General features: G+C 40.6%; 1 protein-coding gene across 1 annotated transcript in view; it reads right to left on the bottom strand.

Annotated features, from left to right (window-relative positions):
• The window catches only part of Ticrr (TOPBP1 interacting checkpoint and replication regulator), a 40,551-nt gene extending 14,115 nt beyond the window's left edge, over positions 1–26,436 (bottom strand). The window contains exons 1-14 of the mRNA XM_031387068.1: positions 25,662–26,436; positions 20,077–20,353; positions 18,084–18,322; positions 16,464–16,698; positions 13,854–13,983; positions 9,815–9,954; positions 8,212–8,430; positions 6,116–6,267; positions 4,230–4,330; positions 3,517–3,610; positions 3,350–3,429; positions 2,995–3,222; positions 2,459–2,555; positions 296–353 (exon numbers count right to left, since the gene is read on the bottom strand). Of these exons, the coding sequence (XP_031242928.1) occupies positions 296–353; positions 2,459–2,555; positions 2,995–3,222; positions 3,350–3,429; positions 3,517–3,610; positions 4,230–4,330; positions 6,116–6,267; positions 8,212–8,430; positions 9,815–9,954; positions 13,854–13,983; positions 16,464–16,698; positions 18,084–18,322; positions 20,077–20,353; positions 25,662–26,324 (2,713 nt within the window). The 5' untranslated portion in view covers positions 26,325–26,436. The remainder of the gene's footprint in view (positions 1–295; positions 354–2,458; positions 2,556–2,994; positions 3,223–3,349; positions 3,430–3,516; positions 3,611–4,229; positions 4,331–6,115; positions 6,268–8,211; positions 8,431–9,814; positions 9,955–13,853; positions 13,984–16,463; positions 16,699–18,083; positions 18,323–20,076; positions 20,354–25,661) is intronic.
• Between the last annotated feature and the right edge of the window lie 968 nt (positions 26,437–27,404).

The following is a 27,404-nucleotide window of genomic DNA, read 5'->3' as shown; positions in this document are numbered from 1 at the left end:
AGAAATCCACCTGCCTCTGCCTCCCAAACCCTGGGATTAAAGGCGTGCGCTACCACTGCCCTTGTCTTTTTTTCTTATTTTAGATTCCATGATAATGACACTTTAAAATATTTTGGGTCAGTAATTAACTATATGCAACATTTTTAGGATATATGAACTATCTTGTCCCCTAAAATATGGAATTTGTATTTTTTTAATTAATGATGATATAGAGCTGTAACTTACATTAAATACATCCAATCATAATAAATTTGTCAATACAGTGACTAGGTGTTGAGAAATAATCAAAACATACCCTGTACTGTGTCTTTCCTTGGGACTGGCAGCTGTACGGAAGCAGGGTGGGAGTTCTCCTGGAGATGAGAAATGAGGATGATCAACAGGCATTCATTCGAGACAAAAAGCTAACAGTTCTACCTGAAACTCTCTGAATAGGGAGGCAATTCAGAGAGATGCAGAGCACACAGTGAAATGCACTCAAGGCCAGGTTCCAAAGACTTCCCTCTACAGAGTAGTAATCCAGATGAAGAAGCACTGGGAATGCACATAAAGTGAGACAGGGAAATCACCCAACCAAAGGGAATGTGAAAGCATAGGGGAGACTAGTGTGTACCACCAGAGAGATAGACTGTGTGTGTGTGTGTGTGTGTGTGTGTGTAACTTAGATCTTTGTTTTCTTTCTTATTTCTTAGTTTCATTAAAAACAAGACTATGTAGTTCAGGCTGGCTACATACATAGATGAGGATACATTATAAACAAACATAAACGGTTGATGTCTATTTTAGGAATATGCAGAAAAAAATCTAGGATCATACACAACAGTGTATGATTGGTATTACACATTTTAAAGAATGGATAGAGAAGAGATACTGTTCGAGTTATATGGTTTCAACTTTTTGGTGATGATCACACATACATACCTAAACAGGGGGAAAGACTGATTACGACACTGGGCTTTTAATGCTTCTGCATCAAACCACTTCTGGTTTTATTAGCCTAGTAAAGTACTAGAGAGTCTAAATTCCAGGTGCATCTAAATAAGGGAACCATTTTTCAAGATTTTTTTGTTTGCTCTGTTCCTCCTTCCTTCCTTTCAGATTTATTTATTTTACTTTGTGTATACGAGTGTTTTGCCTGCATGTTTGTATGTGTACCTGGTACATGCCCACAAAGGTCAGAAGAAGGCACATAATTCCCTGGAATTGGAATTATGAATGGCTCTGAGCCACCATGTGGGTACTGGGAAATGAACCCAGGAAGTATAAGAGCAGCCATCTCTCTAGCCCTTCTGTTGCTATTACAATCATATCATTTCTCATAATAGTTGAATAAAATACCACATGACAATGCTTTTTTTTTTTTTTTTTAATAGCACTGGGAATTGAACCCAGGGTCCTGAAGGCAAGGACTCCTCTACTGAGTTCCTGTTATGTTTTATTTTGAGACTGAGTGTCACTAGGTTGCCCAGGATAGTCTTGTGAACTCATTGTGAGCTCTGAATTTACATTCCACCTGACTGGTCTTGAACTCAGAGAACCACCTGCCTCTGCTTGGATTAAAGTTGTGCACCACCACATCTGGCCTTTTTTTTTTTCTTCTTTTTTTCTTTTTTGGTTTTTTCAAGACAGGGTTTCTCTGTGTAGCCCTGGCTGTCCTGGAACTCACTCTGTAGACCAGGCTGGCCTCGAACTCAGAAATACGCCTGCCTCTGCCTCCCAAGTGCTCGGATTGAAGGCGTGCCCACCACTGCTTGGCCTAAATCAACTTTTTAATCAACCCTTTGTTAGTTAAATTTATTTACCAACCCTGTTCTTCCATGTAACAAAGGAAACAGAGGCTGGAGAGTTTTGGCTCAGTGGTTAAGAGTATAAGCTTTTCTTGGAGAGGACTCAGGATCAGTTCCCATCACCCATAATGCCACTTACAACTGTCTGTATCTTTAGTACCAGAGATCCTCTTCTGGTCTTTATAGGCACTAGGCATTCACATGGTACACTTCCAAAACACTCATACACATAAAATAAAGTGAAAAAAAATCTTAAAAAAAAAAAAAAGGTCTCATTGGACACTTTTAAAAAATTTATGTATTTTTTAATGTAGGAGTATTCAGTCTTCATGTATTCCTACACACCAGAAAAAGGTATCAGATCCCTTTATAGATAGTCTTGAGCCCCATATAGTTGCTGGAAATTGAACTCAGGACCTCTGGAAGAGCAGCCAGTGCTCTAAACCATTGAGCCATCTCTCCAATCACTAAAGATTGTTTTTTTTTTGTTTTGTTTTGTTTTTTTAATTGTAAATACTGTATAGAAATGCTCCAAAATCCAAAAACTCTGAAATGTCATTTCAGATAAGGTGGCTTCCTAACAGGAGAAACACCACTGTCCCTCTGCATTGTCCCGCTGTCCTTAGGTAACAGGAGTAACTGTTAGCCCTGATCTATTGGTGACTACTTACATTTCTTGTAGCTCTCTTGGACACTTTGGGGACTTCAATTTGTCGAAGAGTTTGGGAAATCTCTGCAATACTTTTATGTCTTATGAGTGCATTTTTCCTTTTAAAAATAGAAATCAGAGAACATATCAAATAGAGTAAATATGTAGTTAGGTTTAAATAAATGCTAGTTATCGTGAGCTGAGTCACAAAAAATGACTAATACAGATTCAGCTAGTTAAGAGCTATAAAGGGCAGCAAGGGAAATGTTCTAAGTAACTGAACCCATAATCTTATCTCACAACAAGTTCCTAGTTCTTAGACAACCCCTGTAGACAGTAAAGGGTTTTGTAAACCAAAGTAAATACCATATTCCCTGAGGAAAAAATATAGAGTGAATGATGCTGCTTGGAGGGAACTCCAGTACGTTTTCCTTGATTCTGAACCAAGGGCAACTGTTAACTTAGTACATTAGATTGGCAAAGGCAAGACTGTCTTCAGACTTGCTACTCTGAACCTAACCATAGAGCAAGTGATTGCTCCAATGCCTCGCCTCCTACCTCCTCTTCTTGGCTGATCTGGTCCGGAGCTCTTCCAGCTGCTCCGACTCAGTAATGGCTGATACAGATCTGTGAGTGCTTGATGAGGGAGGTGGTGACGTGCTCTCTTGAGTCATAGAATCATCACTAAAAAATTCTGTAGGAAGGACTGCAGCCAGCTTCTGAGGAATCTTTAACCCCAGGCTGTGGTAAAGCTGTCCAATTGTCCCAGGGATGGAGTCAATATACCTGTGGAATATATTGGTTAGACATAGAACTGAGTTACTAGCATGAAAAAACACCCTGTAACCTTATAATTCTAAGATAACACCATGCGTAGTCATTGTTAAACTAAGCCAGTACTCATTGAACTTACAATCTCAAAATCTCCTCCAGAAACTCTGACAGGTATGCTGAGTCCTTAGTGAGACACACCAGACGCAGCAAATCTGTCACCTGAAAGAGATTGCAGAAAGTTGCCACGGGCTCTGCTGGGAAGCTGAGAGAAGGAGTGCATGCTCAGGGCAGCAGCCATGGGCTTACCTCCTCCACTACAAGCTCCACCTCATCTGTGCGTTCCAGGATTGAGGGGCACTGCTCACACATCTCCAGACGAAGAAATACCTGAAGCTGGCACCTGGAGAAAACAAAGTACCTGGTCACATCTCTTTTGACTAGTATTTAGAGAATCTCTTAGAGCAAAGATCTATTAATGTAAGAAACAATGACCAAGAATGGAAGAGTAACTCAGTGCTAAAGCATATGCCTACCATATAGAAAGTCCTGGATTCAATATCCAGTACTGAAAAAGAGAGGGGAAAAACAAAAAACCAAAAAGACAAAGCAGCACACAGGTAGGGGATGTAGCTTAGTTGGTAAAGTGCTTGACTAGTATGCCTGAGGCTGTGCATTTGATTCCCAGCACTAGATAAACTGGGAATAGTGATATACATCTGCATCTCAATATTTATGAGGTGGAAGTCAGAGATGGAAGTCAAGGCCAGCCTCAGTTAGATAGCAAGTTTGAGTCCAGATGGGTTCCATAATACAGTCTTTTTTTTTATTATTTAAAAAAGGAAGGAAGAAATGAAGGAAAATGAATCTAGTAAGAATACAGTGTTTTCTCTAAATACTGGTGTGCTTCTTAGATAATCAGGTGACTCCAACTGTCCCTCAGAATGTCATAAAGATCATGACAAAAGATAACTTGAGAACCGATTTGGAGTAATGGTAAAAAACTGAAAGTGGTCTCTTACTCTCTGACTTTGTCTTCTTTATCCATCTTTCCCCCTAGGTTCTGTCTGAGGGTCTTGCTGGTTTTTAAGAGGTTACTGTTCATATGATTCAGGCAGGTCACCTGCAAATACAAAGTGATTATACAGGAGAAAACTTACTTATTTTTTCCTTTAATATCTTAAAGAGAATGTGTTTCTTTAAAAAAAAAAGTAGATACAGCAAGCCTTTAGATTTGAACTGTTAAAGGAAGGTTCCTTGGGCTGTGCAGATAGCTATGTGGTTAGGGTTAAGAGCAATCCTTGCTCTTGCAGAGGACTGCTGGCTGGCATCAATGTTAGACTGTTCACAACCACTTGTAATTCCAGCTCTTGAGGAAGAGATATCTTCTTCTGGACTCTGCAAGTACTTGCACACACACACATCACACACATGCATATACCACACACCCCTTGCTATACACCCCCCACAAAGAAAGAACTTTTATCTTGAGACAATCTCTCTCTCTCTCTCTCTCTCTCTCTCTCCCCCCCTCTCTCTCTCTCTCTTTCTCTTTCTCTCTCTCATATTCTGGATGTCCTGGAACTTAATGTGTAGACCACACTGGCCTTGGACTCACAAAGACATCCCCCTACCTCTGCCTCCCAAGTGCTGGGATTAAAGGCGTGCACCACCATTGCCTGACCTGGTAAGTTTTTAAAACAAATATATGCCAAGTCCCAACACAAAGAGACCTAGAGTTAGTCTGTCAGTATAGGACCAGACACTAGCATTAGAAACAAAACAACAAAAAGGCAGTGGTGGCGCACGCACACCATTAATCCCAGCACTTGGGAGGCAAAGGCAGGCAGATTTCTGAGTTTGAGGCCAGCCTGGTCTACAGAGTGAGTTCCAGGACACCCAGGGCTACACAGAGAAACACTATGTCAATAAAGCAACCAACCAAACAAAAAAGGGATCAAAAAAACAGGGGGCTGGAGAGATGGTTCAGCAGTTAAGAACACTGACTATTCTTCCAGAGGTCCTGAATTCAATTCCCAGCAAAAACATGGTGGCTTACAACAATCAGTAATGGTATCTGATGCCCTCTTCTGGTGTGTTTGAAGACAACTACAGTGTACTCATATAAAATAAATAAATAAATCTTAAAAAAAAACAAAACAGCAACAACAAAAACCAATGGGGCTGGTGAGATGGCTCAGCGATTAAGAGCACTGTCTACTCTTCCAGAGGACCCAGGTTTGATTCCCAGTAACCACATGGTAGTTTACAAACATCTGTAACTCCAGTTCCAGGGTACTCAGTGCACATGATATGCAGATATAAATGCAGACAAAATGCACATATACACACACACAAAAAAACCAGATAAATAATAAACAAAATCAATGACAACAAAGTCATTCTGAAGAGCAGCTAGGATTAAAACCATTAGTTTAATTCAAATAGCTAGTACACAACACAAATTATAGCAGTCTCATTGGGACAGAAGGCCACTTGAATTTCTGGCTTCTAGTTTATTAGGTTCACATCCTGAAACCTGGAGTTGTACCAATACTCTACTTAGTACTTTTCTTTTTTGAAATATCCACATATCTTTATTTTATTTTACATGTATAGGTGCTTTGACTGCATGTACATCTGTTCACCATTTGCATGCAGTGCCCAAAGAGGGCAGAAGAGGGCATCAGATCACTTGAAAATGGAGTTACTAAAGGTTTTGAGCCACCTTGTAGCTGGGAGTTGAACCTGGGTTCTCTGGAAAGCAGTACTTTTAACCACTGAGCCTCTAGCTTATTCATCATTTTTCAATCATGTGCAGTGTAATGGACATTCTTTAAGGTATGTGCACTAAACCCACCAACCACCAAACACTACGTTTATGGCAGTATTATCTAGTCTTTCTTACTTCTAATTCCTTGACGTCCTTTGATTTTAGGAACATTTTAATGGTTGAGACCATACTTTGAGCACATGAATACAATGTGATTTCTCCCGTAGCCACAGTCTTTTGGTAGTTGTCATGCATGTAAGCCAGAAGCTCCTCTTCAGTTTTAAATTCTGTGGGGGGTGGGGTGGGGAGAACATTTGGTTATCACATTCAGATCAACTCTTTGCATCATGTAAGGGGACAAGGACTTTTGTCTTCCAGGAGAAATCTAATTATGTCTAGATGGCCATGACTGACCCTAGAGCTTACTAGCACATAGTATGTTAATGTTAAACATTACATGAAGTTAGGGATGATGTTAAACATTCCACAGTACCTACCAGTAGACTGACCTTTAACAAAGAACAAAGGTGGGTGATACCATGAATAAAAGATCAACAAACAAAACAGATCATGTGCTAGAAAAATTGAATATCCAACCAGTTATGCTCTAGATTAATCAAATGAGTCAATCACATGAAAAGAAAAAGTCTCAGACTACTACAAAGTGACAAAGAAACCTAAGTGATCTGGAGAAAGGAGGGGTAGGAGTTCAAGGCAAGACTCAGCCATATAGTAGGCTTGAGATCAGCCTGGGCTTCATGAGATTTAAAGAAAAAACCCCAACACCCAACCAACTAAAAATTAAATAAATACTAATGTTCTATCAATATACTGACAAGAGTATAAAAGGTTTATAGAAAATCAGATAAAGGCCCATTATCCAAAAATATACAAAGCCCCTTCAAACTTAGTAATAGGCTAGTAAGGGGATCCACAGCTAAGGATGCCTGCTCCCTGGCCTGACAACCTGAGTTTGATCTCTAGGACCCACAAGGTGGATAGAGAGGATGAGCTCCCATGAGCTGTCCACTGACCTCTATGTGTACACCATAACATGCACATGCATACCTGCACATATGAATATAAATTATAATATTATAAAAAATTATTTAAAACTCAACAGTATGGCCCAATTGTAAGCTATTGGGACCTGAGCTCCCAGCACCAGCATTTTAAAAAGCCAGATGTGGTGGACCACACTTATAATTCCAATCCTGGGGGAATGTAGACAGGTGGATCCTTAGGGCTCACTAGCTAGCCAGCTTACTCTCTCAGCAAGCTCCAGGTCAATGAAAGACTCTACTGGGCATGGTAACACATGCCTGTAATCTTAGTACTGGGGAGGTGGAGGCAGGAGGATCAGGAGTTCAAGGACAGCTACATAGAGAGTTTGAAGATAGCCTCAACTACATAAGACCTTAGTTTAATAAAATAAATTAATTAAATGAGAATTTGTTTTAAAACATTTTTATTTATTTATTGTATGTAACTACACTGTAGCTGTCTTCAGACACCCCAGAAGAGGGCATCAGATCTCATTACAGATGGTTGTGAGCCACCATGTAGTTGCTGGGATTTGAACTCAGGACCCCATTTGGAAGAACAGTCAATGTTCTTAACCACTGAGCCATCTCTCCAGCTCTAAATAATTTTTTTTTTAAATTTTTTTAAAGGTTTATTTATTTATTATGTGTAAGTACACTGTAGCTATCTTCAGACACACCAGAAGAGGGCATCAGATCTCATTATGGATGGTTGTGAGCCACCATGTGGTTGCTGGGATTTGAACTCAGGACCTTCAGAAGGGCAGTCAGTGCTCTTAACTGCTAAGCCATCTCTCCAGCCCCCTAAATAATAATTTTTAAAAGGTGGATGGCTCCTAAAGACTAACAACCCAGGTTGTACTCTAGTATTCAATTCCCCAAATAATCCTATTTGTCCTCTCCATTCCTCTATTTCATTTTATTTATTTGTATATTTATTTACATGAGGTTGCCTCAAACTTATTACATAGATGCAATGTCACCAAAATTCTGATCCTCCTGCCTCTGTCTCCTAGTGCTGAGATTATACGGATGAACCATCATGCTAAGTTTTATGTGGTTCTAAGGAATCAACCCAAGGATTTCATGAATGCTAGGCAAGCACTCTATCAACTGGGCTAGATTCCCCAGCCTCCAGACCTCTTATATAATAACACAGACACCAAACACTCTAGGATGAATGAATACCTTTAGGTTTAGAACTTCTTAATATCCTTCCTCTATCTTCCAATTTGTCTGCTGTTCTGCCAATGACAGTCTTTTGGAGCCCCTTCTCCACAGCCATGTCTGGACTACCATCTGGATGTAACTTCTGAGCCTTTACATTTAGCCTTGCCACATTCAACATCTTCAAGGAGCGGGACATGGTATTCATCTTCTGTCTCACTGGAGTTCGAGGGATACCACCTGCCAAAACATCAGCATGGAAAGAAAAGTCAAGTTTCACTTCTATGGAATCAAGAACTAAAGTCTCCAAATACTATGAAAGAATACTGGAGAGAAATATCTTCCTTCAGAAATTATCTAAACCAAGTAGTTCTCTTATCTGTTTCTACCTACAATACAGAGTAAACAGGTTCCCTTTACTGAAGTTTAGAACTAAATACCTCAATGATCACTTTTTTTTTGGGTTTTGGTTTTTCGAGACAGGGTTTCTCTGCATAACCCTGGCTGGCCTGGAACTCACTCTGTAGACCAGGCTGGCCTTGAACTCAGAAATCTGCCTGCCTCTGCCTCCCAAGTACTGAGATTAAAGACATGTGCCATCAAGAAAAGGGCTCTGGATCCCTTGATTTAGAGTTTCAGATGGCTGTGTGTTGCCATGTGGGTGCTGGGAGCTAATCCGGGTCCTCTGCAAAAGCAACTAGTGTTCTTAACTGCTGAGTCATCTCTCCAGTCCCATCTCCATGTTTTCCACAAAGCCAATACCACACACATTTCTATTTAGTGTGGCCCAACACTCAAGAGTGGTGAGGAGACTCTTCTCTGCAGTGCTAGGGATAGAGCTCATAGCTCATACATACTAGGCAAGCACATGCCTTTTCTGAAACAATTTAGTAATCTACATCAAAAGCCAATTTTCATACTCTTTAACACAGTAATTCATTCTTAGAAACCTCTAAGAAGGAAATCTCTCAGAGTTTACTTATGATACATATTGCAATACTATTTAAAATGACAGAAATTGAAAATACTCTACATGTTCAACAACATGAGTGAAACAAAATGATTGTAGTTAGCCTGGAGATGTTGCTCGGGGGTAAAGCATGCCTAACATGCCTAATGCCCTGGGCTTAGTTTCCGGCATGGGAGTCGGGCAGGAAGGCAAAGTAACTGATAACAAATATTTGTAAATAATTTTTAAAAAAGCTGTATTGATATTTTTATTATAATCAAAATGAGGATGTTCAATTCATTAGGAAGAACAGCAGTGATGTAGTCCATATTGAACTAATAAAATTATTTTAAAATATAAAATATGAAAATTTGCCCTTTAGTTTCCATTTCAATTTTAATCAAGCTTCTGTTTCTTTTTTAGTCTTTTAAAATGTACATTCTTGGCCAGGTATGGTGGTGCATAACTTTAATCCTGGTACTCAGGAAATGAGGCAGGTGGATCTCTGTGAGTCCAAGGCCAGCCTGGTCTATAAAGTGAGTCCAGGACAGCCAAGGCTCTGCACAGAGAAACCCAGTCTTGAAAACCAAAACCAAAATAAAATAAATTAATAAAAGATACACTCTCAAAAGGAAAACAAGACTTCCTTAAGAAACAGGTTTTCTATGTGCATACGTTTCTTTCTGCTGCGTTCTTGATTGACTACAGCAGACTCTTCCTGAGATCTTCTCTGGTAGAACTCAGAGAGGCAGCGTGTTAGTTCACTTTCAGGTTTGAAGGATTCATCGTTATCAGGTGAGGCAGCATGTAACAACCTATAAGACAAGATGCATAGTATAAGGCCAAATTCCAACTCTGCAAACCCTGAGAATCAGAACATGTACAGAGCTATCACATCATACATACAGTCTAGACTTTAGTACACATTGTCCCCATGGGAGCTGGATGGTAGAGAAGGTTTGTCCCCCACCTCCCTCTTTTTCTTTTCTAAAGTTTTGCTATTAATTTGAAAATATGAACTTTTCAACTAGAAAAGCATCAAGATTAAATTCTAATTAATAGTTATAGTTGCTTCTATATTTAAAAGAAATCAGACATTGTAGACCCAGTTAAAGCCCCGCTCCATCTCCTCCCACAGGAATTTTTAGATTTATTTGCATTTTATGTATAAATAGCTTTACTTTATTCACCTTTACTAGTTTTAACAGAAGTATATGAGGGTTAGAGGCTCAGTGGTTAAGAGCACTTATTGTTCTTTCAGAGGACTCAGGTTTGATTCCTGCAAGGTGGTTCAAAACATCTCTACCTCCAGTTTCGGGGAAAACTCCCACCCCCTAGGGCATCCGCATTCATGTGATGAAGCCTCATGCAAGCATACACACTTACATACAATTTGTCCTGGGTTATATCTAATAATTTTAAAGTGCTTTTCTTATTTTTTTAAGCTAGTAGAAATTCCTTATTGTGTTTTCTGAAAGGTTAAAATGTAATTTTTATCTTTTGGATAGTCAACTGTCACATGATTAATAACTGAATCTGTCTTTCCTGGGGGCTCACACTGTCACCCTTGTTTGTTATATGCCACATCCCCATAAATGCAGGAGTTACTTTGTAGGCTGTCTACATTCTGCCACTGGTTTGGCTTACCTGTGCACTAATGCCACACTGCCTTATGTATGTAGCTTTACAGAATCTGCATGTCATGAGAGGAGGAACTTTTGTTTTGATCTTAGACTTACTTCTCCCCAACCTCTCTTACATTTATTCCTAACCACTTTAGTGTGTTTTCCAGGGCTGAGTGTCAAACCCAAGGCACGGCAAGCACTCTATCTGTGATCTATTCCCTAAGTCTTCTTCATGACTTGTTAATATAAGTTTCTTTCCTTAGATACTGTAGTTTTTAAGACCATAGTCTTAATCTATAATCTCAAGGGATTATAGCTATAGTTCATAAATGATAGATTCTGTTTGTGATGAGCATATTTATACATTGGTTCTATAGACAGCAACATGCCTGTATTCTCTTAAGTTTCATCGTTTATCTGTAAAATCTTTTAGATTGTCTATGACAATACCTGTACATTCAATATTTAGAGATACTTTTCAGAAATAATGCAGAGTAAATTTGTACACTAAAAACTACAAAATACCACAGAAAATTAAAGATCTAAGCAGATGGACATAACAAGTTTATAGATCAAAGACTAAACATGCCAATGCTTCCCCAAATTTAGCTATGCATCTATACATACTACACCAAAATTCCAACTGGCATTTTTTTTTTTTTTGAGAAAAATTAGTAAGCAGGTTATTTGCCTATTAGTATTTTGAGAGTATTTGAGAGTGTGTGTGATGGAATGTAAACACCTATGTGCATGCATACAGAGACCAGAGGAGAATGAATGCTAAGTGTTTTGTGTGTCCAGCCTGGCTTTTATGTGGTGCTGGGGATTTGAACTCCGGTCTTCTTGCTCTCATTGCAAGGACTCTTATTCACTAAGCCATTTATTTCCCCAGCCCCAATAGGCAGATTCTAAACGACATAGGGACATCAGGAAATCTGGAATCAAAATAAGTAGAAAATAGACAAAATAAAGTTGAGACTACTTAACCTATCTGATTTGGATAGTATAGTACAGATACTACAGTATATGGTATCCTGGCACAATGTTTCTGGGCTCTTCAGTCTAGAGAGGTATCTGAACAATGGTGATCAACTGAAAGGAATTCAACTAGAAGAGAATTCTTCCAGCAAATGACTTTGGAACAAATAGATAACTATATGGAAGAGTAAAAATACCCCAACTTTAACAATAATTTGAATTTCTACTACATCTTCTACATTTCTAAAACTGTGTATTGGGGTAAAACCTTTATCCTTTTCAGTTGTCCAGTGTTAAGGCTTACTTTGGCTTTTCTTTTTTGTTTACTTTTGAGTGTGCAGACCTGGGCGTGTGATTTGTGTGGAGGTCAGATGACAACTTTGTAGAGTCAGTCCCATCTTTCCACCTTTCCACAGGTTCCTAGGAATGACCTCAAATACAAGGTCTATGTGGCAAGCACCCCCACCTGCTGAGCCACCTTGCTGGCCCTTATGTGACATTTTAAAAAACCATCTTTAGTCTCTGTTGATCACCATCATTTATTTTCTATGTAACTCAGACCTGTTCTTATGCCTATTACTCCCTCCCTACATTTGAGGTGGGAGGTTGTTTTGATTTTTGTCTTTGCTTCTGGACAAGTCCTACTAGGCAGCCCAGACTGGCCTTTAACTCCCCATCTCACCAAGTGCTAAGATTACAGAAAGCAACACCACTCCTGGTTCTTTCCCCTGCTTGTACTTGATTCTTATGAATTGGTTCTTGGTTTTCTCTTTAGAAAATAACCAGTGAACTTATAAATATTTCTTTCAGCATAAATTAATCTATGCCTTAGTCAGTGTCCCCTTGCTGAGAAGAGACACTATAAGCCAGGCAACTATTATAGAGATTTTCCTTATGGCGAGGAACATGGCTGCCCACAGGCAGACATGGCAGTTGAGTGTTCCAGATCCAGATCCACAGGCCACAGGAAGAGAAAGACACTGGAACTGGCTTGGGTTTTTGAGACCTCAAAGCCCACCTCCAGTGACACACTTCCTCCAACAAGGCCAGCCTCCTCATTCCTCTCAAGTAGTACCACTCCCTAATGACGGAGCATTCAAATATATGAGCCTACAAGGGCCATTCCTAGTCAAACCACCTCACCTATATTACAGTCTGTTATCTTCTTTGCATTTGTGTGTGTGTGTGTGTGTGTGTGTGTGTGTGTGTGCACATGTGCCAAAGCATACATATGAAGGTCAGAGGATAACTTGCAGAAGTTATCCATTTCTTCAACCATGTGGATTCAAGAGATCAAATTCAAGTCATCAGGCTTGGCAGCTAATAACTTTACCCAGTGAACAATCTCACTCACCCAAGTTTGCTTCATTTCTGCTGTAACTGATACTTAGTTCTAATGTTTCCTGATTCTCATATATTTTATACAGATAGATAGTGTGGTGGTTTCAATGAGAATGGCCCCTATAGGCTCTTATATTTGAATGCTTGGTACTCAGTTGGTGGACTTTTAAGGAAGGATTAGGAGGTGTGGCTTTGTTGGAGATGTGTCACTAGGGTAGGCTTTAGACTTTAAAAGTCTATATCAGGGTCTCATCTCTCTCTTGATCTGCCTCCAAGTTGTGATCAGATGTAAACTCTCAGCTACCACTCCTGAACTATGCTTGCCTGACTGCCTGCCACCATACTCACAAACTATGGTGGTTGTGGACTAACTCTTGAAACTAAAAACAAACCCCTAAGTAAATGCTTTATTTTATAAGTTGGCTTGGTCATGGTATCTCTTCACAGCAACAGAATACTAACTGAGATATGTGTTTATATACTATGTGAGTGTTTACATTTGACTAAAATAATCCTCTAAATGCATTTAAAATAATTTCTCTATTCTCAGAAATCTACTTCATTTTAAAAGTATCTTTTAGTAGAATAACACAGTAATGTTAATGCAGACTAAAGATGCAGAATCCCATCATACTGCACCAAGCTGGTAAATCTGCAGTGTAAGACATGACACTGAGTTATAGGATATGCTTGCTCCTTTAGAACAAGCCTGTTTATATTTGACTATTGACTTCAAAGACCAGTATACAAAGAAATGTATAGAGCTTTACCAAAATGATTCCATCAAGTCTGAAGTGGCACCACTGACATTAGAGAAAGGAAACCACTTTTCGACAAGAGCTGGACTCCAGGAGCTGGTACGACTAAGCTCCTGCTGGACCCACTCTGGAACACAGGGGGCTAAAGGAACAAAAAACAGAAGAAGACATCAGAGCCAAGGAGAGAATCCAAGCTCGTGCTTTTCCCCTGGACTGACTCCTGCTCCAAATGCTCATTGTTACAACATCTGCCATTCTGCATTTCCAGCTCCTCCAGATCTATCCTGTCTGGGGCAGGGATGGAGGGTAGGAATGTAAACATAATTTGAAGCTCTTTGCTCCTATTACTAACATAACCCTTTACCTTATTTTTTAAATATTCCTCTAAACGTATTTAAAACTATGCTATTTCTCTTTTTCTTTCTTTTTTCTTTCCTCCTTTCTTTCTTTTTTTCCAAGACAGGGTTTCTCTGTGTAGCTCTGAGTATTCTGAAACTTGCTTTGGAACTCAGAAAGATCCACCTACCTCTGCCTTCTGAATGGTGGGATTAAACATTTACCACCACCACCTGGCTAAATCTATGCTATTTTTCTCTTCCCAAAAAGTTACTACAAGCCGGGCAGTGGTGGTGCATGCCTTTAATCCCAGCACTTGGGAGGCAGAGGCAGGTGGATTTCTGAGTTTGAGGCCAGCCTGGTCTACAGAGTGAGTTCCAGGACACCCAGGGCTATACAGAGAAACCCTGTCTCAAAAAAACAAAAAACAAAAAAAAAAAAAAAATTACTACAAGAATAAACAATGTTCTAACACAAAAGCAGCCTAAAACAGAGTAAACCCACCATCCTGCATGTTGATAAATCTGAGCCAATAAGATGCAACTTTGAATTATAGGCTGTAGGCTCTGTTAGAACAGGTCTGTTAGAGAGTGTGTTTGTAGCATTCAACTAAGTTGCAGTAGAACCTCATCTGGATGGAATAAGTCATCAACTGATTTACATAATCCAAGAAACTAAGTCATGCTAGAGCATGGAACACCGGCAAAATACTCACAGTGCTGTTTTATAGTACTCCAAAAGAGTTTTCTGACCTGTTTCTAAAACCTTAAAAATAACCTATACACAATTGACAAATAAGACAATACAATAATGTGATTGTTTTAAAAATGCTAATACTTTATCCTACCCAAAAAGTGACGGTAATATTTGAAGCAAATTAATGTAAATACAAGAGAACACAGCATTATCCACTACACTCTTCCTACCCATACTCCTTCCTGCTTGACTACATTTTTACTTGTCATTCGCCCATATATCTATAATACCAATCTCAACCTTTGCTTTCACTTCCATTATAGTCTTCACCTCCTGTTTAAGAATGATATACATATATTAAGCAGTTTACTTATGAATTTAATGTGCCTTTCTAAAAAGCTATTATTATTACTACTGTGTGTATGCACGCACATGTGACAATGTGCATACGTTGTCAAGTCAGTTCTCTCTATCTGTACATGGCCCAGAAATCAAACTCAGACTCTCAGTTTGGCAGAAAGCATCCTTACCCTTCTGAGCCATCTCCATAACCCTGATGTTCCTTTTTTTTTTCCTGGTAATTTTGTGTGTATGGGTGTTTTAGCCTGCATGTGCTTGTGTACCACTTCTATGTAGCATCTACAAAAGCCAGAAGAAGAGGGAGTTGCATCCCCTGGAACTGGAGTTACATACAGCTGTGAGCAACCATATGGGTGCTGGGAATTACACCCAGGTTTTCTAGAACAACAGGCATTGCTCTTAAGCCGGCTCTGAGATATCATTCCAGTCCTCACGCAGTCTTCTCCACCCCAAGCTTTAAAATGAAAATTTCAAGCTCAGCAGTGGTAGTGTACACCTTTAGTCCCAGCACTCAAGAGGCAGAGACAAGTGGATCTCTAGGAGTCTGAGGCCATCCTGGCCTACTGAGTGAGTTCTAGGATAGCCAGGTATACAAAAAGAAGCCCTATCAACAACAATAACAACAACAAAAAAATAGTTTTTCAGTGTATAAAATAATTCTCATTGTATTTTCATTCAGTTTTTAAAATTTTTTCATTATGACACTTGTATATATATGTATCATTGAGCCTTGTTCATATTTATCACTCCCTTCTTAAACTGTCCCAATTTTGCTGTTTCTTTTCACACCTTCAAACAGTTCTCCTGCTTTCATGCCACATATGCATATGTATGCATGTATACAGAAGATCCACATGAGAGAAATAAGGAATATTTTGATTCCTTCCCTAGTACAGCTATTACCCATGTCCCTTCTCTTTACACCTCTTTCCCTGTTTTGTTTTTAAATCTCCCTTCTACTTTTATGTCCTAGGCATCTACATTTATAGTCATGAACTATCCTAGGAGCCGGGCTTCATCTTACCACTAATTTCAAAGTGTTTCACAGTGCCTTTAGCTAAAGACCTTCAGGATTTCTAAAACTAGCAATCTAAACTGCCTATAGCTGCTATAGAGCTCAGTTTTATTTGACTTACAACATCCTGGGATTCCACTAAACACATGATGAAAAAGGATAGAAGAGACTGCAAACTACCCTGTGCTGTGCTAATTACTGGTGGGAAAACTTACCAGAAGATGCAGGATCTTCAAATAAATTATGACCCTGATTCAGTACACTATCTACAACATCTGAGAAAAAGGAAGCTATATCCTGGGAACCTTCTGTCACAGCTGTCTGGAGAAAATGTCTTTGAAATTCAGCTTCTTTGGTTCGGAACACTGTGAGAATCATGGCATTGGCAGAGAATGGGGAAATAATTCCCGTGATGGGGGGCCAGCCTTCACCAGGATCCACACTGGCAACCTATAAAGAAATACTAATTAGTTGAGAATATTATTGTCAAAATGCCTAAAAGAATGTGGCCTACTAGAAGACTGAATAATAGTTGTCTATCAGAGGCAGAAGAGAATTTACTAATCATATAATCCCTAAGTTTCAACCTATTAAAAAAAGGCTTACACTGCTGGTCATATTTACTATGTGCTTTCTTTCTCTGCATCTTTCCAATTGTATTTGTTTTAAAAAAGAAAAGGAAAACAAGATTTATTCAAGTAGGAAAAAGAATAAAGAGATCCTCGCCCACCCTTTTCCAAATCTAGTACATGGCAACTAAAGCAATCACAGCTCATTACACATTTGTTGAATCTTGAACCACTCAATTTAAAATGATTACTTCCACTTCTTAGAGGAGGGACTAAGATGAGGAAAAAGCTCCTGGTTCAAGATCACCTGTTTGTGTAGGAAGACGTTACTGGATACATCTGACTTCAGAACAAATGTACTTAACTGTGAGGCAATAAAACCACTGAAGAGATTTAGCCAGCTCATATCTGGGCACCAGAGCTAAGACCTAATTTAGATGGCCTCAGTCCCCAACTCTGTTTACCTAGTATAAGCAAGGTTTACACCATATTAGTAATAATGCAATGGGGTGTCCTTTTTAATGGAGCATGTGAGTCTTAGGACAGTTTTCAGACAGCACCAACAATCTTCCTCTAGAATATTTTACCACAGGATCCAGAATAAGTATCTACTTTCTTAGATTACAAAGGCAAAGAAAGGTAAGGATTTTAAAAACAGCCATCACAACTAGGGGTGGTGCCTATTTATCATTTATTCCAGCCCTGGAAGGGCAGAGTAGGGCAGAGCCTGTGAATTCAGGGCCAGCCTTGTCAACAAAGCAAGGTCCAGGCCAGCTAGGGTTGAAACCCTGTCTCAAACAAACACGCCATCATTTTAAAGTAAGCTGGGTGTATCTGTGTTCCTTTTCAGAAGACAGTCCCAAGTTTGAGTGATTATTCTTAAGCTATTTATTATGCTGTTTTTACATTGCAGCAGCTTTTTCTTAAAAGACACTAAAATCAGAGTATATTATCGCATATTTATGAAATAGTGAGAAACCACCCATCATTCCAGTCTCATACGACCATCCTATTTGGCCCACTACTTTTGTCCTATGTAAATTCAGGGTCTTTAACTTAATTGGACTCATGGTATATGCAACTTTACAAATGGTTTCTTCACTAATAATCATTTTCATATGCTTTGGTGAACGCAGTATTATCTGAAAACTACCAGCAGTTTTAGTGAGACTATACTAAGAAGGTGATCCTTGGCATTTTATGAACAAGAATACCTCATCTCACCAGAGTGCTATCAGAGATCCCTGACATGTGGAGGACACCTACCAGATGGAATTCTTCAGCAGTCAGCCTGCTTACCAGCTCCTGAAACAACAGCCTTTGAGTTGACTTGTATTCCTCTGGACTTTGCAGCATCCAGTTGTCAGTGCCTAAAGCACTACTCATTGGGAGAGACCACTGTGCCACTGAGCCTCTTAGGAAAATTCTGACTGGCTTTTGAAAATGTCTCTGATGCATGGCTAAAGGCTCTAGGGAGATTGCCCATGTTTCTTGAATTTCTTTGCCTGTTAGAAATAAAAAGTATTAAAATTCTAACATATGAAAACTTCTAGAAGAGATGTCAGAATAAGAATGAAAGAAACAAGATTTTCAGTTCAGACAGTAGGTACTATCTGTCACTCAATTCATATCAACCCTTAGCCTGTTGTCTGCAAGCTATCAGAGAAGATTCATTAGGCATTATACAAATGAGTACAGTATAAGAACTTCTCCGTTATGATTTGGAAATATGTACTGAAGTAGTACTAACAAAAAATAAGAGTCTGATTGGTATGGTGGTAAATATCCATAATTGTAGCACTCAGGTGCTTAGGTGGGAAGATGAGAGTGGCCCAGGCCAATCTGAACTATATACTGAGGTCCTGTTTCAGAAAAGACTCAAAAACAAAACTGAAATAATACCTACATTGGCAAGATTAGGGATGATTCAGTGATAGGTAACTGTCTAATATGTAGGCTTTGAGTTAAATACCAAGTTACCCATGAGAAAAATAATCCTATAGAAGATAGTGTATATTATGAGAAGGTTATATTCTAAAGATGAATGGAAAATTACTTAAATAAAAGCATTTTTTAAAATTTTCTTCCTTTTCTTCTTTGAAAGAATGTCAGGGGGCTGGAGAAATGGCTCAGCAGTTAAGAGCACTGACTGCTCTTCAAGAGGTCCTGAGTTCAATTCCCAGCAACCACATGGTGGCTCATAACTATCTGTAATGCCATATGATTTCTTCTTCTGGTGTATCTGAAGATAGCAACACTATACTCATATAAATAAAATAAATAATGCTTAAAAAAATTTCTTCCTTTTATGTGTATGAGTGTTTATATATGTGTGTATATGCGTATGCACCACATGAGTGCCTAGTGCCCTTGAAGATCAGAAAAGGACATTGGATCTCCTGGAACTGGAGGAGTTTTTTGTTTTTCCTTTTGTTTTTGTTTTTTTTAATATCTGAGTGCTCTGTCTGCATGTTCACCTGCATCCCAGAAGAGGACATCAGATCCCTTTATAGATGATTGTGGGAATTGAACTCAGGACCTCTGGAAGAGTTAAGACCAGGCCCCAAAATACTCTTAAAACTGGCCAACTCTTGAATCATACACCTGTAAGCCCACCGCTTGGGAAGTGGAGGCAATATGACCAGAATTTCAAAGCTAGTGAATCTAAAGCCAGCTTGAGACTTTATAAAACAGAATAAAACAGAAAACATCAAACCTAAAAATCCTTAAGATGCCCATAATTACACCACAGTTTAAAGTATACACCTCTATACAGCATTTCTATATGAATATATGGTATACTTAGAAATGAGCTTCACCATGTAGCAATCATAGCAAACAAATTTGTGAATATGTTGGCTTTTCCCAGTAACAAGTATTATTTGGGGGTTTTATAATTTCTTTCTTTTGTAATCATTCTCTTTCTATATGATCTCTAATTTATCCATTTCTTTTACAAGGCAATGATATCCTAATACCCATGTGCTTGGGTATTTGACCAATATCACCCCTCTTTTGGAAGAACTGAAAAATCCTCTGTAATCACTGTCTAACCCGCTTTCCCCTCCCACCCCTTTTTAATGCATGCACTGACAGTTGCACCACAGTTCAGGCTTCCTGTGGTGTCTGATTTTGCTTACAGATCTTTTAATCCTTTCAATTATAACCAATAATTATCAGGCTATAGGAAATGCTAAAGAAATTGAAAGTATGCCTTAAAGAAAAAAGGTAAGATTTAAAAGGTAAGGTATTTGCTTACCTTTAACAGGGAGAAACAATGTGCCTTCAATTCGTGGAAATGAAGCTTCATACTCAGAATTATACAGCAAACAGTTTACAGTGGCATCTATTGGCAGAGCTGAGATCCACGGGGAGAGGTGAGGTTCATGTGACAGCTCTCTACCACATGGCAACACTGTTTCCCTGGCTTTAGTAAAACCCAGGCTCCAAGTTTCAGCTGGCAAGATGGCACCTCCTCCATGTTGGAGCAGTTCACAAACTGTCCAGTATCCAACATGGTCTGGGGAAGCCCACAACTAAAATAAACATGACAAAGAAACAGATTAGTTATATAAGCATTTATGAATAAACTAGAGGAAATAGAGAAAAATTATTAAAAGCTCAAGTTAGCAATTAATGTATCTGTTGACCTAAGTACAAATAACACCTAGTATCTATTACTATATAGCTCAAGAACATAATTACCACATAATATCCCTTCAAGAAATGGAGTACTAGGGAGATAGATGACTATCAACCAAGTGCTTGCTTGTAAGCACAGGACCTGAACTTAAACCCTAGAACCCATGTAAAAGAGCCAAGCACAGGGACACATGTTTATAATCCTAGCACTGAGAAACAGAGACAGATGTATCCTTCCCCCACCCCGCCCCCCGCCCCCAAGAGAGGGTTTCTCTGTATAGCCCTGGGTGTCCTGGAACTCACTCTGTAGACCAGGCTGGCCTGGAACTCAGAAATCTGCTGGCCTCTGTCTGCCTCCCAAGTGCTGAGATTAAAGGTGTGCACCACCACTGCCTGGCTAGATGTATCCTTCCTTAATATACTCTGGTTGGCTAACCTTCTTGGTGAGTTCCACTGGAGGAACCACACCCTGTTGTCTTCTGCCCTCCTACACACATGATACACAAATGAGTATGCATATACACATAAATAAAAGACTAGGCTTTTTAAAAATTAGTCCTCTTTCTACTGCTTTTCATGTTCTAAAAAGACTTCATTTTTATTTGTATGTAATACCTGTATGCAGTGTATGTGGGTGTCCTCAGAGGCCAGCTAGTATTACATACAGTTATTAACTGCCTAACATGGGTGCTGGAACCTGAACTCAGGGAAGAGCAGCAAACATTCTCAACCTCTGAGCCATCTCTCCAGCCCAACTATTTTTCATTTTAAACAAGGTCTCATCAACCCAGGCTAGCCTTGAACTCACTATATAAGGCAGAAAGATCTGAACTTTTCATCCATCTGCCTGGTAAACAGCCTAGATTATAGGTCCAACTAAACTCTTTTAATTCAAGCCAGGGTCTCTTCATATAGTCCAAAAGGGCCTAAAGTTGAGGTCCTCCTGCCTCAGTTTCCCAAGTTTTAGGATTAAAAGCACACCTGGCCTTGATGAACTATTTCACAGATTACCAAGGCTGTGTCCTCCCTCTAACTTCTGCCTCTGTGACTCGTGTGCTCATTCACATCGTGCTTGCTAGCCTTTATGCTTCCTGCTCCTGTGATGAAGTAACTCTAGCACTGCCATAAAGCCCTTTAAAACCAAACTCAGCAACTTCTCCATCAGCAATCCCCACCTTCTAGGCACAGTAAAGCTATCTTAAACGTGTCACATTATCTTATGGAAATGTATAACATGGAAATGTCTTTCTGGTTGCACCTCCTGTGCCTCTCTACCAACTGGGTGCTGATTCTACTTATCTATCAACGGCACCTCCTGCTTCGTCAAAACATTGCCTCTTTGCTTCACTCATAGAATGCTGATATTCAAGCAGCATTTTTCAACAAAGTTTTATTGTGCCACCTCTGTGTGACAAAGTGGTTGAGAAACAATGTCTAAGACTGGTGAACTTGGGGGTGGAGAGATGGCTCAATGCTTAAGAGAACAGTTTGGTCTTCCAGAGGACCCAGATTTAATTCCCAGCACCCACGTGGCAGCTTACGGCTGTCTATGACTCTAGTTCCACCTTTTTCTGACCATCAAGGACACCAAGCACACAACTAATAATGCACAGACATAGATGCAGACAGAATACTCATACACATAAAACAGAAGGAAAAATAGGCTGGTGGAATTAAACAGCAACAATATAAACTATTTGACAGCATCATGTAACATGACAATACCACGGGAATATGAAATTACAGCACCTACCCTATACCACAGTTATTAACTTTATAAGTTGCCACATAAATATGAGGAATAAGAACTGGAAGTGGGGCTGGAGAGATGGCTCAGTGGCTAAGAGCACTAACTGCTCTTCCAGAGGTCCTGAGTTCAATTCCCAGCAACTACATGGTGGCTCACAACTGTTAGCATCCAGAACATGCGGCAGATATATGGGCGGGTCCACAGACCTGTTGCCAGGACAACGGCTACCATATTCCCAGAATCCATTGGGTTCAACTCCCACCTTTACCTGGGACCACTACGTCACAACCCGTATATATGAGACAATTCCTCCATTTCTTTCTCTCTCCCCCCTCTCTCTTTCTGCGCCGCTATCCCCCTACTCCCTCTCAATTAAACCTCTTACACGTGGAACTGTCTGGGCCTGGTGTGATACTTGCAGACGCATCCCGCTGGCACTGCCGACACTCAAACACATCAACAACCATCTGTAATGGGATCTGATATCGTCCTATGGTATGTCTGAAGACAGTGACAGGGTACTCATATACCTAAGTTAAAAAATCAAATCTTTAAAACAAAACAAAATAAAACTGGAAGGGTCCTCAAGGCTATCCAGGTCAGCCTCCAACTACCCATTATATTCAAGTTCAAAGAGGAGCAAGAATTCAGCTACAAATACAGCAAGACATGAGTCCAAGAATTAAACTATTTTGATGTTTTTAAAAATGACACTTTCATGAACCTTGATGGACTGATTAAATGCCACTGCACTTGGGAGGCTAAAGCAGCAGGACTGAATTCCAGGCTACACCAAACCTGAGCTATACACAGGCCTTGTCTTTAAAAACAAAACAAAACAGAAAACCAGGATATATTATTCTGAAAGTTTTCTTTCAGTCAGGCACAGCAATCTTGGAAGTTTTGAGGTGCTGTAACAGTAAGTTAATTAATGGATTAATCTGTTCTCATCCATGTAGTTCACTGTTATGCGGAAGAACATCAAATTAGCTCTGATGTCACAAGAAACAAATCTTTCCAAACTGATTCAGCCAGGAGAGCAGCTTGGAAGGGTGGGGGCTGTCTATTGATGAAAAGCTAAACTTAATAAAGGACTTTTCATTTACGTGTTAGTTGTACACAATTCTCCCAAGCACTCCACCATACTCAATTTATATTGGAAATCTGTATGTATGTGTGTATAAAATGTATTATATGTATATAGGTGTTTTTCCTGTATGTATGTCTGTGTACCACTTGCTTGCCTGATGCCCTTGGAGATCAAAAGGGGGGTGTCAAATCCCCTGGGAGAGGAATTACAAAAGGTTGTAAGCCACCAGTTTGGTGCTGGGAATTGAATCCAGGTCCTCTTGAAGAGCAATCAGTGCTCTATCTCTAGCTCTAATACTTAATAAGTATTAATACTAAGTGCCTAATACTTGTTTGTTTGTTTTATAAGTCAGGGTCTCACTATCCTGGAACTCAATATGTAGACCAGGCTGGCCTTGAACTCAGGAGATCCACTGGCTTTTGCCTAAGTGCTGGGATTAAAGGCATCATTCAACCAGCTTTAACACTATATTTTTATTAGGGCTGGAGGGGTGACTCTGCAGCTAAGAGTATTGTCTGCTCTTTTAGAGGAAATAGGTTTAATTCTTAGCACCCACATGGCAGCTCAAAACAACAGATGACTCCAGTTCCTATAACCTCTTCTGGCCCTCATAGGCACCAGCAGGTAATTCATAGACATACATGCAGTCAAAACACCCATACACGTAAAATAAAATTAAAGGTTTAAATTAATTCTTGGAACTGTTCTTACAGTGTATTTTGATCATATTTACCCCCAATTCTTCCCCTGAACCTTAACATTCTGTATGACTATTGTTAATTTCTCATCTGTAATCTTGCTATTTAATCAACTCCTGGTTAGAGCTATGTAGTTCTATTAATTAGAAGCTCTTCACCTATTTAAACCACTTTCTAAATCTTCTCATTGATCTGTTTCAAGTCTGGCCTGGAGGATTGGCCACTTCTTTCTAACTTTGTTCTACCCATTGCTTTTCTGGGTTCAGAGCTCCTCGCCTTTCTATTTGTAATACAAAGTTCACTCCTAGCTCATATCCTTACACACACCTCTAAGTCTGGATTAATCTTTCCCAGCCTTCACATTCTTCTTCATTCACTGTTCAAGTCTGCAAGAAAGGCCTTCTTCCCTAAGTACAATAACCAGCTGCTCCCCTCACTCAGTCTTTTGTTTCTCTGGAGCAAGTTTTGAAATGATCGCTGATTTGCTCATCTGTTTAATATATCTTCCAAACTAGAAAATACACTTTATTTACTCACCATATCTCCAGCACCTAAAACAGGGTAGGATGAACTCAATTGAGTAGCTCATTAGTGCATATATCTTTACTAAATGATGCAACAGGAAAAAAAACTTCATATACATATGAAAGCAGGAGACCAAGAGTTTAAAGTCATCCTCCATTACACAGAGCTCCAGGCCACTACACTACACTACACTACACTAGTCTGTCTCAAAACTAATAAGCATACACACACACATTTATCATAGCACTTACTGGAGCAAGAAGCATCACTGCTTCAAAAAAAAAAAAACAAAAAACAAAAAAACAAATTAGCTGTTTTTAGACTAAGTTTGTAAAAAGTGATTAATTTAATCAGCAAATATTTACTTAACACTCACTATGTTAAATTGTGGGGAAATACTAGGCGGAGTTAAGACCTGGTAACTGTGAAATTTTTTTGTTGTTTGCTTTTTTTGAAACACGATCTTGCAGCCCTGGCTAGTCCTGTATTGTGGCAATCCTGCCTCAGCTTCCCATGGGCCACCATCATTGAGGTGGCATTTTTAGAATACATGGAAAAAGACAGGTGTGTCCAAGAGGAGCATAATAAGAGAAAGAGCACATGCCACAACAACAAAGGGGTTTTGCTTTTGTTTTGGAGGCAGGGTCTCTCTGCATAGACCTGGAGGCTAGAACTAAAGAGATACACCTGCCTCTCTCTGCCTCCTGAGTGCTGGGATTAAAGGTGAGGGCTAGGGAGTCATTAGGCCTGGCCGACAACAAAGGTTAAGAGAGGATTCTACTGCCTAAGAGGGGTAGGATTAGAGGTCCAGGAAGACAGAGCAGCACAAGACAAAACAAGCGGCCAAGTCCTATAGCCTGGCTGAACCAGGCTTCCACATGCTGGAATACAAGTGCTGTGTGTAGCAAAACTAAGTACGCAAAAGCACACAGGTACCAAAGCACAGAAGCTCTTCCACACTCATATTCAGGAACTACCCAGAATCTAACCATTTTGTTGGAGGAACACTGTCTTTGCGACCCTCGAGGGTTTCCTTCGAAGGCACACTGGGTTCATTCTGGGTCTATCCACTTTAACAGAGCCTGACAAGTTCAGCTGTCGGGGAGCTGTGTACTGGATCCAGACCGCTCTCACCTCACCTTAGACCGCTCGGTGGTATCCACCCAGTACAGGGTTATATTTCGGGCGCTCATGACCTCTTGGACTCTCTTGGGTAACACCTTCTCCATCACTTGCTTGGGGGTGAGCGGCCCGCGTTGAGCCTGGGCCTCGCACCCCGACACGAACTGAATCAGCTCCCTCTGCGAGTGCGGACAGGGCGCCAGGAGGAAGACGGCGTTCCCAAAGCCCCCGAGCGCGGCCTGGGCCTCCTTGGCTTCGCTGTCAGCGTCCAGGAGCCTCCTCCCGCTGCTCCGCAGGATCGGCTTGGTGGGCGACGTGATCTCCGGCCGGTCCCACTGGTAGTCGAGCAGCGTCTCCATCAGGGCACCGTGCGTGTGGGTGGCCCTGGGCGTCGGGCCGGGCAGGTGGGCTCCGAGAGGGCGATCCCCTAGCCTGGCCTCCAGTTCCTCCTCGAAATCCTCCCAGGAGCGGCTCCCCAGTTCGCGGAAGTCGGACACGCGGGAGGGCCGGCTTCGTGCCCCCTGAGAGTCGAAGAACTTGAAGGTCCAATGGACCCTGGCAAGGCCGAAGCGGCAGCTCAGGTAAGTGAGGAGACGGAGGGCGGCGCGCCGGGCCGGGCTATGGCGAGCAGAGTCGCCCGCGGTGTCCAACAGCAGCATCACCTTGTGACAGCAGGCCATCTCGGCCGCCACGGGACTCCCTCCGCCCGGCCGCGCGTGGCCGGCCCTTCCTGAGGTAAAGCACTCTCCTCAGGGAGCCAGCGCCATTGCCCGCTTCTCTGAGGCCCTGCTCCGAAGGATCCCGCGCTCTCCGACAGCTGCTGCTATTGGAGGAGCCAATACCCAAACTCGGCCGCTATTGGATGCAGGCTGAACGTAAGTTACGTAAGCACTTCCATTTTTAACCCTAACTGGAAGGCGTGTGGAAAACCTCCGTCTGATTGGTGGAGGGTGTGGCGGTGGGCGGGGCGCTGAGTTCCGGGAGAAAATTACTTCTCATTGGCCTGTGCCTTCGTTTTAAAATTTAAAGAGGCGGTACTTCGGGGGCGTGGCGGAGGCGGGGCATGTTTACTAGAACCCTGAAGCCTGGAACGTGCTGTGCAGTTAGGGGTTTAGGATGGTTGACTCAAATTCGCTTTAGACTACTCTTAAGCCTTTTAGCCTATGACGGAGGGCTTAATTTTTTTTTCTGTAAAACAAAAACAAGAAACGAAAGGAACATTTCCTAATCCCCAAACTCCAGATACGGAGGTAGGAGGATCGTAGGTTCCAGGCCATCAGGGACTACTTAGCAAGGCAGGAGCACAATGGAAGGACCTAGGATATTCTATGGTAAAGGTCGGGAAGGCAAGGAAATGTTTTAAGGAAGAAAGAGAAGTGATAGATCTCGTGTTTTAAGAAAAGCAATACGGGTCCTAGGTGGGAAAGTGTAATATAAAGATACCTAAAGGAGTCAAAACAGAAGCAGTGAGATAAATCAGAAGTCTGCAAAGCACCTAGGAGGCTGTTTTACAAACTAAGGATTGAACACACCAGAGAGTACTCAAGCCAACCCAACGGGTGCAGAAAAATTACACTAGAACGTCTGATTCCCAGCACCCGCCTTCTTAAAGCTCATCCGTTCAATAGATTAGTGTTTTCTGACATCTTAGTCTTTTTTTTAAACTTGTTTTTGTTGTGTGTTTGTTTTTGTGACTTTCTCTTATATTCCAAATTGACCTTAAACTGTACCTTGAACTTATTATGATCATCCTGCCTCAA

This window comes from Mastomys coucha, unplaced genomic scaffold (genome assembly GCF_008632895.1).
Source record: "Mastomys coucha isolate ucsf_1 unplaced genomic scaffold, UCSF_Mcou_1 pScaffold21, whole genome shotgun sequence".
Taxonomy (NCBI): domain Eukaryota; kingdom Metazoa; phylum Chordata; class Mammalia; order Rodentia; family Muridae; genus Mastomys; species Mastomys coucha.
Note: the sequence above shows the minus strand (reverse complement) of the source record. Positions and strands in the feature narration are given on the sequence as shown.